General features: G+C 47.8%; 1 protein-coding gene across 1 annotated transcript in view; it reads left to right on the top strand.

Annotated features, from left to right (window-relative positions):
* LOC308160984 (BICD cargo adaptor 2) overlaps nucleotides 1-17500 on the top strand; it is a gene marked incomplete at both ends in the record, with an annotated part of 56815 nt that overhangs the window by 19260 nt on the left and 20055 nt on the right. Inside the window, one exon of the mRNA XM_080534912.1 lies at nucleotides 7278-7490. Coding sequence (XP_080391038.1) covers nucleotides 7278-7490 — 213 coding nt within the window. The remainder of the gene's footprint in view (nucleotides 1-7277; nucleotides 7491-17500) is intronic.

Genomic DNA, 17500 nt, shown 5'->3' with positions numbered 1-17500 from the left:
CCCCACTATGCTAGCCTCTCTCCCACCTCCAACGCACTCACAGCTGAGGCATAGCTCAGGCATGCAGGGTCAAGTCACTGATTATAAACTGCTCTGTGACTCCTCTCGCTCTCTCTTTCTCTTTCTCTCTCTGTCCCTCTCTCTCTCTCTCTGTTTAACCATTACTGCCCCCCTCTCTCATAATATAACAATGCTGCCTATGTGTGCAAGAGCTGGGAGTGTTTCCATGTGTGTATTTAGAATCTTAAATATGAATAATAATAATACAAGTCTAAAACATTGCGGTACAGTATGTGGGGCACTAGTTTAAAGCTGTTTGCTAGTGTTGCCTTGCCACCAGTAGAGTTGTTGTGAAGTGTGAACAACAGTGCAGTGTTGATGTAAACCCCCCAGCGTTTCTGAGAAGCTGGTCTCAAAGGTCTCTCTCTCCCTGCATTCTCTCTCTCACGCTTGTGGGTAGTGCTGCAGGCGGTGGTGGGTGTGTTGTGCCATGCCAGTGTGTGTTATTACACACACACACACACACACACACATACAAACACACATACCGCATGAACATGCCATGCCCTGCCCTCTCCTACCCCCCCAGACCCAGCGAGGGAGATCGCCGGGGGTTTATCTGCACTATCAGGATTAGCCACAGAGATACCGTCTCAGTGGACAGGGTCGGTCATGCTCATGAGGCAGTTTGGTGCATACTGCATACCAGAGAGTATACAGTACAGTCTTAGTGCTTACTAGCCGTCGCCGACATTATTTCCTGCAATACAGCTCTGTGTGAGAGAGAGAGAGAGAGAGAGAGAGAGAGAGAGAGAGAGAGAGAGAGAGAGATCTCAGTCTGTATTCCACCCACATGCAGCCCTGAGACTGTAATGCAGGGACCACAGAACGTGTCTTTCTGTACTGTTCTGCTTTCTCAAATCAAAATATTCGGTGTTATCACTGTGTCTCCTCGTTGATGTCGTTTTTTTTCTTTCTCTGTTTGAGGTGAGTCGCTCAGTGGGTTAGGGTTAACCCTAACCTTAAACCATAACCCGAAGCCTAACCCTAACGCTAACCCAGTGGTCAAAACAGTCAACACTAAATGGTCAATGTGGTCACAAAGAGGTCAGTAAGTTCTTGAGGCATACATGCTATTCCTCTGACCTCCAAATTCTCCCAATGACCACAGTTGACCGTAGGCAATGTGATGTGTGCGTGTATGCATGTGCGTGTGTGTGTGTGTGCATGTGTGTGTGTGTGTGTGTGTGTGTGTGTGTGTGTGTGTGTGTGTGTGTTACTAAGGTGCATCAGTTCTCTGTCTGGGTTCACTCACACAAAGACCCTGTCTGACCTTTTCTGTGTCCGCCCTGTGTCTGTCTGTCTCTTTCTGTCTGTCTGTCTCTTTCTGTCTCTGTCCTTCTCTTTCTGTCTGTCTGTCTCTCCTGCTGCTTTTTATCCGGGCTGGTTTTGTTCTCTGTCTGTTTGTTTGTGAGGGAGAACTGTGGGATGGAACCACGGGGGGTTTCAATGGGAGTTTAGGGGGTCAGATCATGCCATGGCATGGTCAGAGATTTGGGGTTGCTGAGTCCAAATCCAAAAGGGATTGATCTGGATAGAATGGGCTCTAATGGGGATTGGTCCTGGGGCAATGTTGGCTAAAAATTCACTGACATCGATCGATTGGAGTTGGGAGTCCACATGCCTATTGCAGCTGAGTGCAGTAGCACACACACACACACACACACACACACACACACACACACACACACACACACACACACACACACACACAGAAGAACAGAAAATAAGGGGCTTAACTTTAAGGCTTCTCTTGTTTTGATCTCCTCGCTCCAGAAGGTCCAACTGTGTCTCTGGAGACTCTCTAACTCGTTCAACCCTGTAGTGTTAGCCCTGCTCAAACCCCTCAAACACAGAGCCCTGATTGTCCCACATCGACACATGAGCAGAATATTCAACATTGCCGATGCGGCTTAGCTAGCTTCACCGTTTCTTAAAGGTTGCAGATATTGATTTGTTTAAAACCGGCCAGAGATCCAAAACCCCCCTTCTACATCTGCTCTCTTTTGGGAGGGGATGTGGGGGATTACAGGAGGGGATGTGGAGGGGGGGGGGGTTCAAGGAGGTAAAGCTAGACCTGTCAAGCCTCCGTGGCCCTCTTCTCTGACCTGCTATGTGAACCGTACTACTGTCTTTAATAGGTTGTCTTTGGGCTTAAGGAGTAAGTTAGTGTTGCCCCTCACCTCACCAGGGATTGTGTATAGGATGATTTAAAAGATTTGAAAGACAGACACACACACACACACACACACAGACACACAAACACACTTATTTTAATTAATTATTTTAATTAACGCATGGTTAATAACATATGTGGGCCCGTATCGTCCTGAATATTTGAACATAACAAATATTATTTGGAAGCATACATGTTTGTTTAAAACTAGGCTACATGGCACGGCTAGTAGTAAGGAATCTGACTGTAAACCAACAAGGTAGTGGACCATTTACATTTACATTTACATTTTTGGCATTTAGCAGACGCCTTATTCTAAAGTGACTTACAATCAATACATTTGAATACTAAGCATGTGAATCAGCAATCCACCATTCGTTGCAGGAAGAGTAATCTAGCTCGGGCCCGGGGCCACTGATAGAAGGAAAAACCTTCTCCCTATCGCCTTCTACTAAAACTTTTTTTTTCTTTTCTGGAGAAACTGAGAAACAGTACAAGGGGGGCAATAGAAGTTCTTAGGGACACAGTAGAGGGGAAAGCGGGTGTCTTTAGGAGACGTAGTGGTGAGGGTCAGAAGATGTCTCAGGAGGAGCAGTTAAGATGTAACCTGAAGAGATGGGTCTTTAGTCTACGACGGAAGATGGGTAGTGACTCAGCCGTTCTGACGGCCGTGGGGAGCTCATTCCACCAGCGGGGAGCCAGTGTTGTGAAGAGACGTGATCGGGCAGCCCGACTGCTGTGTAGAGGAGGTGGGGCCAGTCGGCCAGCCGAGGTGGAGGAGCGGAGTGAGCGGGCAGGGGTTTGGGGGGTTACCATTTCCTTCAGGTAGGCAGGGGCTGTCCCTTTAGCTGCCTGGTATGCAAGCACCAGGGTCTTGAATCTGATGCGAGCTGCTATCGGGAGCCAGTGCAGGGTGCGAAGGAGAGGGGTAACATGCGAGTATTTGGGGAGGTTGAATACCAGCCGGGCAGCAGCATTCTGGATGAGCTGCAGAGGTCTAATGGCTGAAGCGGGGAGCCCAGCCAGGAGTACATTGCAGTAATCCAGGCGGGAGATGACCAGTGGGTCAAGAGTTGCGCTGCCTCTCTGGTAAGGAATGGTCGTATCCTTCTGATGTTGTAGAGGAGGAATCTGCAGGAGCGAGCCGTTGCTGCAATGTTCTCCGCACAGGATAGTCGGTTATCCAGGATCACTCCAAGGTTCTTGGCTGTCAGGGAGGGGGTTACAGTAGAGTTCTCCACTGTGATGGAGAAGTCTTGGAGAGGGCAGGCTTTCCCGGACCACCTGATGTTAGTCTTGACCAGATAATGTAGTGTTTTTATTATGCTCATAATCATTTACTGTTGTTTAGAATCTGTTCCTTTTCTTTCTTTTTTGATGCTAATGTCGTTTTTAATCTGTTCTTTTGCACTGTATTGTACAGCACTTTGAGTTGCATTCTTGTATGAAAGGTGCTATATAAATCGAGCTTATTATTATTATTATTATTATTATTATTATTATTATTATTATTATTATTATTATTATTATTATGACATGCTCCTGTGCATGTAATCATATGTCATCATAGAACCTGGCCTCTAACCAGTGAACCTTTGAACCCTTCTGGGTTGCCAGATTACGGGGAATAACAATTACACGGCGTGTCAGAACATGCCCCTAACACTGAGAGCAAACACTGCCCTTCTGTCCAAACAAAGGAGATTCTGTTGTAGAAACATGTGTTTTGGACAATCTGGGATTTGTGTGTTGCTACTGAGCTTTGCAAGCTAATCAAAGTCTTATAACCAATTGTTGTTAGTTAGAGGGACCTGCTATTGACCTTCACAGTCTTGAGTCCTGTACGGATCTGTGCAGTACACCCATTTACATGCATTACGTTTTTGGCATTTAGTAGATGCCTTTATCCAAACTGACTTACAACGAATACATTTGACTAAGTAAGTGAATCATCTATCCGTCAGTCATAGCAGGAAAGAGTAATCTATGCTCAGGCCAGGGGCCATTGGCAGTCATAATGCTAGAAGAAGTTTGGAAGTTAAAAAAAAGTTTACAGTAGAGAAACTGTACAGGGGCTAGAGGGAATGTAGATCTCAGGAGGGACTCCAGTAGAGTTCAGTCTTTGACCCATACATAAATCATCACCCATAATAATTTCCAACCCTTTGAAGATCAGTCACGAGTTCCACTGTGTGTTCAATCATATGACTGATGATGGTCAGATCCCCTATGATCACTCGAGCGAGAGAGAAGGGGCGGGGGGGGGGGGGGGGGGGGGGCTGTGTGTGTGTGTAACAAGACGAGTGAGAGATGGAGAGATGGTGAGAAAGGAGAAGTAGTCCGAGAGAAAGATCAGAGAAGTAATCCACACTCATATCCTGCCTGTTCATTTTGAAACACAGGGTGCTGTGTTTTTGAAAGACAGGCTAGATAGAGGGTGGGTGTCGCATAGTGAGATTTTGCCCCCAAAATATAACCCCACGCGAGGTGAGATTAAGGGGCTTGGGTCGGCGTGGTTTGGCTTGGTGTCCTCTGATTGAAATCTGTCCCCACAAGATTAGATTGGAGTCAGTGACCCCCCCCTTCTCCCCAAATCCCTGCCACGCGCCAAGACGATAGGATTCCCCTACTTCCTGATTGGGTTAATCCCTTCTTTTAATTACAGTCTAATCAAAGAGGGGGCCGGGATGATTGGTGGGGTGAGGTTTGGGTGTTTTTGGGGGCACAGTTTCTGGCATGTTGGTCATGTATGTTCAATCCTGTGTGTATTAAAACTCTCGGGTACAAGCAGGCTAAACGGTGGCTATTAGAACGCAGATGTATCACATGGAGGTTTGTTGGCTCCCTATTGATTGAATTAGTTTAGTAAAAATATACTAGTAGTGTAACTCTTAGCTTCATGAGCCGTCCGGGTCCTTGATTCCTTTGGTTACATTTTCCGATACTGTAAGCTTGGCCAGGCCTGTGTGAGAGGGTGGATATCAGGTGGTTTCTGCCCTCTGAGTGATCCCTGCTCCATGCTGTAGCTAGAACCTTAGAACCATTCCACCATTCTAGAGCTGCTATGTGTTGTAGTTATAAGGAAAGGAAAGGGGAAAGGGATTCAAGCTTTGTCATTGCACAGAGTACAACGAAATGTATATGTTCTAGGCAAGGGGTTCAGTGCCTCGCTCAAGGACACTTCGACACGTGGCCAGCCGGGATTCGAACCGCTGCGAGCTGCCGACCTTGCGATCATTAGACGCCGGCTCTACCGGCTGAGCCACAGCCGCCCCTAGAACCATAGAACCATCCCACCATTCCAGAGCTGCTCCAGGCTTCAGTGAAAGAACCTTGTTGTTTTCCATTTGAGTGATTATCTGTTTAACAGTGCTGTCTGCTTGTCTGCCCCCCCCACCATCTTTCCTGAATGTCAACACGTGAGATATCCGTCACGCGCGAGACATGATGTCATTCGCTCATGTCTCTAACCCACTGGCCTGGTTTGGCACACGTGATATTCTTTATTTTTTTTACTTTTGACTCAGGTAAATTTTAGAAATGGACATTTAAAGTGCAGATTTCCCTTTATCTGCAAGAATTACTGGGATTAGTGTGAAACCCTGCAAAACGGAAATCCAGCCGCTGTCACATGGACATGCGTGGGGGGTGGGGGGAGTGTGGGAGAGAGTGCGTGGTGGTGGTGGTGGTGGGTGGGGGGCTTAAAACAAGGTCAGATTGCCTCAGGTGAACCTAGACAAATGATTGAAATTCAAGCTGTGAGACAAATACAAATGAGAAAATTAAATCCTTGCCGTCGGATCGTTGCTATGCAATGATTGGAAATTAAATCTGTAATCAGAGAGGTGATTACTCTGAGAAGGGGAGAAGAAAGCCTAACCCAGATGCTGCTACGACGCAGGATTCTTCTCCTCAGGACGTGGTACTTCTGAAAGGCCACTCGTGCTACTGCTGCCTTGTTAACAAATTAAGGTCAAGTTAGTCGAGCTGAACCGTTAAGAGTCAAACACGCCGTCGCACGCAGAGATAAGGAGGGAATATAAGCCCTTTCACTGTCACACAATTCTTGTCCACCACTCCGTCTCGAGCCACACATCCCATAGCTACTGTTGTTACTAGTTTGTAGTAATCTTCCCTTTGTAAACTCCATCCCTGATGGTCAATCTGTAGAGATCAAAATCTGTCGTTTGACCTGTCTGTCTTCTCTGATCTTATATTAAGAGCATTAGACTAGATTCCTTAATCACAGCCAGGGGAAGTGATATTTGTCCAGAGGTCTCCTGTGATGGCCTAAGTCTTAAGATCTCCTGGGATTTGTTCTACTCTTCCTGTTTTGCTTCTCCATCTGTGGAGTCTTTGGTGTGCACATGCATAGGGGTAGAGTGAGTCTTTGGTGTGCACATGCAGACAGAACCCAGATGGAGGCTGTGAATCTTGAGTGATTATCTCTTCAGAGTAAACTGCTTTTTGGGAGTGTATTTAGTACAGCACTGCTTCCTGCCTCTGTCTGCTTGATTGAATCTTGTCCCCAGCTGAACCTCCGCAGTAAAAAAAACAGACTACTTTCAAAATGGCTGACATGCACAGTGAGGAATTTGTTAGTCACAAAATCCGCAGCTTGCCCCTCATATTTGTATATCCCTCTGTTAACTTATAACATTCCTTATAATTGCCATTAACATCGAACCATTCACTGCTTAATTTTAACATGTCTTTGGTATAATATAAAAACCAGAGTTGTGAAAACTCTCTGAAGTGACAGTGTGACTGAACCTGTGCATGTGTACACAGTTTGTCTACTGTTCGTCTAGCATTGTGACTGCCAATGGCCCCTGGTCCAAGCGTAGATTCGTTTTTTTCTCATCATGACTGATGTATAGATGATTCACTTAATTAGAGTAAATCACTTTGGATAAAAGCGTTTGCTAAATGTCTGAAATGTAAATGTACATCCCTACGTTATGCCTCCAGTAGCCAGTCTTACTCCGTTCCCCAGTCCCCCTCCTAACCATCTCCTCTCCTGCACCTCTCCTCTCTCCAGGCCTTTGGACAAGTCTACTTCAACCATAAGAAGGTGGCGGCGGATGGGGAGAGCCGGGAGGAGTCTCTGATCCAGGAGTCCGCCTGTAAGGAGGCCTACTACGAGCAGAGGGTCCTGGAGCTGCAGACGGAGCTACGCCAGGCCAGGAACGTCCTCACCAACACCCAGTCAGAGAACGAACGCCTGGCCTCCGTAGCTCAGGAGATGAGAGAGGTGAGGGGGGGAGGGGGGGGGGGGGGACCACGACACGACTGCTATCCCCTGTCTATACCTGGTGTTAATGATACGTCCTCCACTCATTGACTCAAAGTTTCCATTTGGGCAGGTGAGCAAAAGCCGGTGATCGTGTTTTAGTCAGATTAGATTTGACCACCGACGATTGGATCGGCTCGTGGATTTCACGATCGGATTTATCCGATTCAGACAAAGTACAACGACAACGAATTTCACGATCGGATTTATAAAGTTATTTAATACCAGGTATAAAGTCCTCACATGCTATTGTAGCCAATACAAAAAAAACATTACCCTTGCATTTATTCACTTCAAGTCACTTTCTCCCCCAGATCATAGAAATATGCACGGTCCGCATACTTGCCCTTACTTGCACAGCACACTTTGCACACCCCGAAAAATGTGGTGTTAGGTAAAAAAAAAAAAAAAACATTCTCTCCCTGAAGCTACTAAACCTGCAAAGAACCCGACCTGCGTGACATTATCTTGTACAACAGGACAGTGCTTGGCATGTCCAGACAGGTTTTAGCCCCTGTGGGGAACTGGCAGAGATCAGGCTGGCTGACATACCGATGTGGTCTTCTCCAGCTCTGGGGTTCAGGGGGAAGCTGGAATGCCAAGGTTAGAGAGCAGGGAGTGTCTGGGGACCCCAGAGGCCCGTCCTCACTGTAGCCTGATAAAGAGATGGATAGAGAGAAGGATAGAGAGAAGGATAGAGAGAAGGATAGAGCATCGCTTCTGATCACAGAAAGGGGCGTGGGTCCTCACTGACTTAATTCTCTCTTCCCTGCAGTATGTTTTGCACATATTCAATGTGGGATGTAGGTTTAGCCGATGTTGTTGGTCCACAAACGACTTAGTCTTATCAGCAGCTGTGGATTTAAGGCCTGGGTTAGACCTGAATGCGTTATGCTGAAGCACCTGGCCCATGAAACTGGCACCGTCGAGTACATGCCCCTTGCCCAGCCGTAGTGTTAGTGGCGTTGGTCCTCCTCTCTCACATCAGATCTGGCAACCAGTCGTGCCAGCCGTGCCACCCGCCCCCGCTGAGGGCCAGATAAGAGGCCGCGAGGCGCCACTTAGTCCTACCGTTTGCACTCCTCCCCGCACACACACACACACACACACACACACACACACACACACACACACACACACACACACACACACATACACACACACACACACACACACACACACACACACACCTCCTCAAACATGACCTCAAACAGACCCGATTATTTTCAAACAGTAAACATCGTTGTGAGCTTTTTTACTGTCATTTACATACTGGGCTAATTCACCTCATTAGCAAGGTGTGCGTGTGTGCGTGTGTGCGTGCGTGTGTGTGTGTGTGTGTGTGTGTGTGTGCGCACGCGCGTGTGTGTGTATGCATGCATGCGCGCGCGTACAGGCTGGGCCAGCGGTGGTGAGGAGATTGAATTGACGAGAGGGGGGCAGCAGGTTGAAAGGCTTCCCACCCCCCCTGAGGGTAGAAGGGAGCTTTGAGACGGGCTGTCTGACACAAAGAAAGACAGGAGAGGGAGAGAGGGGAAAGAGAGGGGCTCGCTCACCTTTTTAGAGGAGTCTGTTTGATCAGAAGGCCTATGTTCCCTGGGAAGGGGGGGAATGAGGGCTGGAATAATAAGGAAGGACTTCTGAAGCACCGCCATTCAGGAGAGACGAGAGATGAGCAGGGTAGTATATGTTTCATGGAAGGGAGGGAGGGAGGAAGGGGAGGGAGGGAGTACTGTCACAAACTATCCAACTCCACCAAACGCTCTGAGAACAGATGGTCACCTGTCAAACGTATAACGTTTTAATTTAAAAGTTTCTCAGGGTGTTATGATGGAGAGATACACCAGTGTTTTTCCATTACTTACCTAGATTGTGGCGGCCCACCGCAGTATTTGTACACTTCTCATAATAGCCTAACGTTGTGTTGCTTTCCTGTGGGAAACACTGCTTGCACCCATATGAAAGCATACTGTGAGTCCCCTCCACCTCTCTCTCTCGCGCGCGCGCTCTCTGTGTCTCTCTGTCTCTCTCTGTCTCTCTCTGTGTCTCTCTGTCTCTCTCTGTCTCTCTCTGTGTCTCTCTCTGTCTCTCTCCCTCCTTCTTTGCTTTAACGCCGTGCTCCAAATCCCCAAGTGTTGGTACTCAGCAGATTTAGTTAAGCTCACCATTTTTTCTGCTCAAGTTAGCGATTACTGTTTTTGTGGAGGGGGAGATGGGTGGAGGGCCTGTCTGTCTGAGTGACTACCGACTACCCCTATGTTTGGAAACATGTCTGGCTAAGGCGGGCTAAAGGAATCACCAACGTTTGCTTTCGGTCGCCTCTTAAGACGTACGTTGGCAGTCTGGCGTTTTCGTACGGAGATTAGGTGGGGGATAGAAAATAAAGTCCTTAAAAAGGACATTTCCCTGACGAGGACTTACGGTTTTCGGCAGGCCAGAAGTCCCCTCCTTTTTTAAAATAAGCCTCGGGCGACTGCCACTCGCCTGTGGAACGTAGGGAGTCTAAGATTGCCTTTATGGGGGCCAGATGTGCTTCTCTAAGCTCACATGTGCTTCACTTAGGTTCCCTGTTTGAAGTCCAAAACCTGTGTTTCCTGTGTAAACACATGGAAACCTCCCGCCCTGCGGTGACGCTACATCAAACCATCGCGTCACAAACACACGATCCCACTCAGTCCTCTGACGCGACTGATCAGAAAGGCTGATTCGATGCAGAGCTAGGGTGCTGATGCGAGTCTTCGGCCTTAGTGCTGTGACTGTTGCTCAGCCGGTGGCCTGCGTGTCTCTTGTGTCTCACCGGGTGGCGTGGCCATTGAGTGAACAGCCAACACAGGCACTGGTGCAGGGCCAAGGCTCAGAGCCAGGGCTAATTGGCGAGATGGAGGGGGTTAGAGTGTAAATCTCTCTATGTATAGGAGATAATAACACCCCTCCAATGGCACTTTATGGGTACGGGGAGCGAGGGGGAGGCCGGAGCGGAGGCAGGGTAGGCAGGCAACCGTGCCACTGAGGCTGCCATTGTGAAGGAGCTGAGGACTCTGAAAGAGCCCTTTGTCAGTTGGGTTTCAAATTAGCCAGGATGGAGAGGGAGAGAGAAAGCGAGAGGGCAGAGAGAGAGAGAGAGAGTGTGAACGAGGGAGGAAAAAAAAAAGGGAGAACCTCTGTAAGAGACGGAGAAAGGTTTAACAAGGGTCAACTAAGCCGTTATTTATCTGTGTCTCTCTCCGGGACAGCTTGGCAAACCTAGTTTAATCACGTTGATCATTTTATCCACAGCCTCGTCACTTGATTAGCCATGAGACACAGATGGTTGTCTTTTCTAACTGTAGCCTTGCTGTTTTGTTTTGGTCCAGCCTATGTTTGTTTACGGCTGGCTCGACTGGACAGTGAGTTGTACTGGTGATCAGAAGGTCATGAGTTCAAATCCCACCTAGGGACACTACCACTTGAGTAAGTTTTTATTTTATTTTTATAATAATTAAATGTAGGTTTGCTCTGTTTGGAGAGGGGTGAAGGATGGTAGCTTTGATACCTGTACACTAGGCCTACCGTATATGGGATGCAGCGGATGCCCCTTTATGTGAGATTGGGAGTATTTGTATCCGTAACAGGCTAGTCAGGCCATGGGAGAAGTCGTTTTCATGATGTCCCGTACCATACAATAATGAACTGTAGTGTACCATTAGATTAGATTAGATTCAATTCTATTGTCACTGCACACATTGTACAATTACTGAAGCAACGAAATGTAGTAACCTCCATGGCCCCCCTGGGTGCTCATATCCATCACTCACAGTAAGGTTCACACACTCGGGGAGCAGAGGGCACAGACCTAGCGTAATAAACCTGCAGCTGTGTGTAGATAGATAGTCAGTGAATGAACGCTCAGCCCTTTAGGCAATGTGCCACACCCGCTCTCTCTCTTTTTTTTTTCTTTTTTTTTATCACAATGTGTTTAACATATTGATGCTTCGTCACTCAGACATCGTTTGCCGTCTGCAGTCTCTGAGGCCGTAGACACCCCCAGCGAGCGGGCACCGGGCGGAACAGTCGCCTCGGGCAACGATAAGCCGTATTTCAGCTCCACGGTTGAGCGCTACAGGATTAGGACCGCCACAATGGGCCCTGTACCACAGAGAGGAGGCGCGCTGTTAACGGGCGTGACGCCATTAAATGCTTACACTCCGTCTCTCAAGTCGCGAGCAGAATCAGTGCCGCCTGCGTTCCTTTCACCGCTCGGAATGAGAATTCTCATGGTACAGCTACTTACAACGAACACACCGACCAGGGGGGGGCGGGGGGGGGTTAAGATATCTGCATTGTCACTGCGCACTTTGGTGTCTTTGCAGCCTTGCGATTCCTTTGGAATGCAGCGTGCTGCGTAGGCTACTGCCCATGGCTAGCTGTCAGACCTGGAATAGGCTATTAACTGGTTTGAGGTCGTGTGGGACATTTTATTTTTCGCTGACACATCACATTAGTTCTGTTCTGGCTTTTCCAATCGAAATAATGAGGCGGTCATTCAGGCATGAAATGTGATTGGTTTTTCTGCCTCATTTGACACTAGATGACGTTTAAGCTGCGCCCTTAATTTCACAACCCTCGTTTATAGCCTCTTAAATTGGCAGGATTATAGACCAGCGGCTGAGGGAAGGAGAGAGAGAAGAGGATAAGAGCAGGATGGATGGAGAGGCGGAATAAACGACTGCTGGGGATAGTAGGAGGAAGAGGAGGAGGAGTTTTCTTAGCATTAGAAGTGAGAACATTGAGATGGATGCATTGGTTTTTAAAAATATGTGACCTTGTCATTAAGCTACCAGAAATATGTCATCTTAACTATTGAAACTCGTCCTAACAATTAGAATTAGGTCAGGAAAGACTGTCGAGAATGCGTGGTTAAGACGTTGTGGAACAAACAGAGGGGAGCTCCCAGCATGTGGTTGTTGAAATGTTATGATGATGAGAGTGTGTCGTCGCTCGTGATGAGAGAGCGTAGTTCTTCATGATGAGAGAGCGTAGTTCTTTGAAGGGGTACTAGGACTATATTTGGTTGATGGATGACGGGGACTGGGGAGTTCTTTTTCCCCTCCTGAATATTTTCTGACATGAGCCCGGAATAATAAGTTTCCCAGAGGCCCCTGCGGTGTGTGGGTGTCGACTACATTATTGTCTCCTCTTGACAGGTGTGTCATGAGCGATCACCTCCTCCTGCGTTTGAATAGGAGAGAGAGGGAGGGAGGGAGGGAGGGAGGGAGGGAGGGAGGGAAGCGGGGGGGGGGGCAGGGAGAAGGAAAAGAGGTGTCGAGATTCGAGAATGAAGGGAGTGAAAAAGAGGGGTAGAGAGCGAACGGAAGACATTGAGGAAAAGGAAAAATGAAGGCAAGGTGAAGAGAAAAAGAACAGGGGAAGTTTGCAGTGGGAAGGAGAGGGGGGGGGAAGAGAGAGAGGAAGAGGGAAAAGGGGGAGGATGTTATAATAACGAGAGAGCGTTAGTGAAGTAGTACACAACTGAGAGATTCTTGATAGAAGCGTCTCTAGCTCAGATCTGTTGACCTTGAGGACCTGGGTCTGTTTCTAGTGATGGACGGGGGTAAGAAACCACAACCTTTCAACCCTCCAGATGTTCTCTGGGTAATCTGCCTACCGCCACCGGCTCCCGCTCCGCACCCTCCCCCCACACCAAACGAAGCCCCGTATGCCTCACAGATTGATGGGATATATTTAGCCCTTAAGAGCACGCTTCTCTTAAATACCTTTAAAAGATCGGCCATTGATCCCTAATGCTGATTGTCTTTTTCGTATGTGACTTAAAGGGATAGGTCGCTCTGAAACTGTGTCATGCTGATTTATGATTTATAAAATCCCCGGGCCAAAACACTATCGGTCTGGGCCTGATCGATGAGCCGGTCGTAAGTCTACAAAAGCTTTCAGGCATGCTCCGATATACACACACACACACACACAAATGTACAGTAAATGCACACACCTACACCCACTCATGCAGTACTAATCCATACATGAATACATATTCTTGCACATCCTCACAGAAGATGACCTCTGGACACACATACAGTACACATACCTACATACACACATACAGGCATCACACTGGAGGCTTTCTTCAAAGCCATGAACGTGACCTTGGGTGTGTCCACCCCCTCTAATAGTGTCTTAAGAGGCTTGTGCACAGAATGACAATAACCTCCAGCAAGGAGCAGGATAACAGCAGCTCTATTTTTACCCAGATGATTCTGACAGTAGAGAGTTGCTTTAGACTCTACAGTATTCCTTATCTAGCCTCTGCCCCTGTGGGTGTGTGTGGGTGTGTGTGTGTGTGTGTGTGGTGGGGATTGATGTGTGATGGGGGTTGTTGATGCAGTGTGTGTGTGTGCGTGTGTGCGTGCGCGCATGCAGTGGGGGTTGTATGTGTGATTCCCTCGTCTTCCACCCTGAAGGTAATCCTGGTCTGTGCTCGCCTGACTCTGACTCAACATGGGCTGACGTGACCTATCTCACCGCAAAGCCTCTCTGTGTCTCTGAGGGATGTTTTTTCCATATTCCATATGCTGTGTGCCCTCTAGAGTCCCCCCTACAGTTCAGCATCTTGTCACTAGTGTCTGAAAATAGACCTGGACAATGCTGCGTCTGTCCATCCCGGTCCCATGTGCCAGAGAAGTCGACCTATTAGAGCTAATGTTTGACCTGGAGAGAGAGATGAAGCGTGACTGTTCGATACGCAGCAGCTAACAACAGACAAGCAACAGCTAACAGGGGACGCGGCGCGAGGGGACATGGAGATGGAAGTAGCTCACGCGAGCTTGCAGAGCGGAATGGAGGGCAGTGGAGCGAGAGAGCGAGGAAAAAAAAGAGAGAGAGAGTAAAACGGAGGTAGAAATATTGAGCACTGCGTGGGGGAGGAGAAGGGACACAGAGATGAATATAGCTTGAGCGAGCTACCATGCAGGAGAGAGAGAGGAATGGAGGTCGAGAGAGAGAGAGAGAGAGAGAGAGAGAGAGAGAGAGAGAGAGAGAGAGACGGAGATATTGAGCCTGTCTGCACATGCTGTCATATCAGTAATCCGTGCCATCTGGGGATCTCAGCGCTTTCCAGGGAAAGGAATTGGAAAAGGTAGTAAACGTGGATTTTACGGAAACACAATCTTTCCGAGTATTTAAAGCAGCCCAGTATCCCACCCACAGTATTAGAAACCCACCTAATCTACAGTGGGATTTAGATCCAGCCTAACCTTTGCCATTAGAGAGTTATATAGAGCTTTTTTTTTTCAATAGCAGCAATAGTTTAAAGCTCAAACGCTCAAACAAATTGAGTGCTAACTCAAAGCTTTCCTGAGGCCTAAGCTGGTTAAGACCCAGAATGCTGTCAAAGACAGAGGGACTGAATCAGCTCAGAGGAAAGACCCCTGCCCTCTGGAAGCCAATGCTTCCATGCCCTCGAAAACAGCACAATATCCCTTACACTGACTGGATTACAGCAGAGTCAAGGACTTTTCAAAAGCACACACACACACACTGACCAAATATACAAACGCACACGCACGCACGCACGCACACGCACACGCACACGCACACACACACACACACACACACACACCAATATTCACACCCAAACTCACCGTGTGTGTGTGTGTGTGTGTGTGTGTGTGTCTGTCTGTCTGTGTTGGACAGACAGCTGTGTGGGGGTGTGTGAGTGAGGCAGCTGGTGTACCCCCTGTATTGACAGCAGTCAGGGGGTCTTCATAAACCACACTTCTCTTCATGCTAATGAAAGACCTCCCATTGACAGGCACTCTAATAGTGGCAAGTCATACATCAATAAAACCAAGACCCCCCCAACTTCCACCAACCCCCTCACCCCCCCCTGTCACAAACACCCCCAGGGGAGGTCTCTTGACAGTCGCCTGAGTAAATGTTATTCACATTTTTTTGTTTTGTTTACGGCAGGCACGCACACAGCCGCATTAACCCCTGCTCTGTAAATACGGTTCTCCTTTTCTGTCAGGCAGAATGACAGCCACCACATCCGCCAGTCCCCTGAGGACCTCAGCACGGTCAGCGGTGGCGGGGGGAGAGCAGGGTGAAAGGGTCAAAGCCCTAGTTTGCATTCTAATCAGTTTGGAGGAGGATCCTAATTAGGTTGTGTGGAGGTCTGTATTCATCAAGGCCAAATAGCGCTGACCCACCAGCTGAGGCTGATGACCCTGGGCCGGAAGAGACCCATCTGACGGACTCCCTCTTTGTCTACTCTTTACAGAGAGAGACAGAGAGAGACAGAGACAGAGACAGAGAGAGACAAAGACGCTGCAAATCATTAAGGTTGCCTCATTTTCACCAAATCCAAAGTGTCCCATGTTCTGTAGTATAGTGATCGAACTAGTTTCTTTAGAGACAAGATTTGATCTATTTTGGTTATGAGAAGCCTGTTGTAGAACAGCTTGAGGCTAGTTAAGGGTAATTCTCACTCTACTAGTATTCAAAAGTAGTGTGGCCTGGGGTGGTCCAGTCTTCTCGCACTGTGGTCTACAGTGCACACATCTTCATGCTAATGAAAGACTTCCCATTGACAGGCACTCTAACAGTGGCAAGTCATACATCAATAAAACCAAGACACCCCCAACTTCCACCAACCCTCTTTGAGAGAGGAGGACATATATGCCCATGTCGGCATGGGTTCAAATCTGGCCCATGCCCTGCTGACTTGCCCTCTTCTCCTTACTTTCCTATCTATCTTCACTATCTCTAACCCAACAACATGAAGAATATGAGTGGGACTGCCCCACTCTGAAAAAAACATAAATCGAATGTAGCCTACTGTAAAATGATGATATTGCCTTTATCTCGGTAATGTGTCCACTGTGTGTACAATTGTGTAGAAAAACAGAATTTGAGTGTCGATTTGATCCATTTCTTTAACCTTAATCCACCCGGCCCTCCCAGCTGCAGAGAGCTGAAGAAATGCGATTACAGTGTGTGGTGTTGACCCGGGATTGGACTGATCTGGATGGTAAACTATGCATTATTCATGCATTGCACCAGCGCTAAGACTTTCGCGTACGCACCAAAGGACTACGCCCACGCTCATTATACATGAGCTCGTCCGGATGAATATTAATGAGATGTCAGCTTCAATCCGGCGGCGGGCTTAGTGATTAATTATTACACAGAGCTAATGAGACGCATGTACTTCTCCTCAGCAGGGGGATTTAGCCATGCTACAGAAACCCGCTCGGAAACGCATTCCTACGCAGTTTTTTTAATGGTAACTGCAAACTAAGCTAATGCTTACATAGAGTCCAATTATATAAATAAAATAAGGCCTTGTCGAGATAAATTGGATAGATTGACTGAGACGTTAGATTGGCTGAGACTCGTGAGTCTAATTACGGAGGTTTAACAGGGAGATTAGACTAATTAACTCCTCGCTCTGTGATGGCACTGGTTTGCGTCGCTCTGTACCCATGTGTCTTAAGTGAGTCCAGTAGGAGGGACATCCTGTGAACCAGGATGTGATGCGGGAGCAGGGATTACGTCATGGTGACAAACGGGGAGGGGGAGGGGCCAGATGGCAGGGGATTTGGAAAGGTGCAAATTACCTCTGTCACTGGGTTAGTCTGTGTCAGCACTAGAGAAGGACAGACACACACCTGTGATACACACAGCCTTTACTCATGACTCATACCATGGACTTATTCATTCATACATACACACACACACACAGTGGCTGTCACACATACATGCTGTCCTCTAGAGAATTTGCACTCACATGCACATTCTCTCACTTTTTCATTCTCTAGCTTATACTCTTTCCTTCTGTGACACACACACACACACACACACACACACACACACACACACACTAGGGCTGCACGATTAATCGATTTTAAATCGAAATCGCGATTTGAAATGATGCGATTAGCTAATCGCAAAGCCTGCGATTTGCCTGCGATTTTTTT

Source organism: Nansenia antarctica (assembly GCF_963989245.1).
Source record: "Nansenia antarctica genome assembly, chromosome: 6".
NCBI lineage: Eukaryota > Metazoa > Chordata > Actinopteri > Argentiniformes > Microstomatidae > Nansenia > Nansenia antarctica.
Note: the sequence above shows the minus strand (reverse complement) of the source record. Positions and strands in the feature narration are given on the sequence as shown.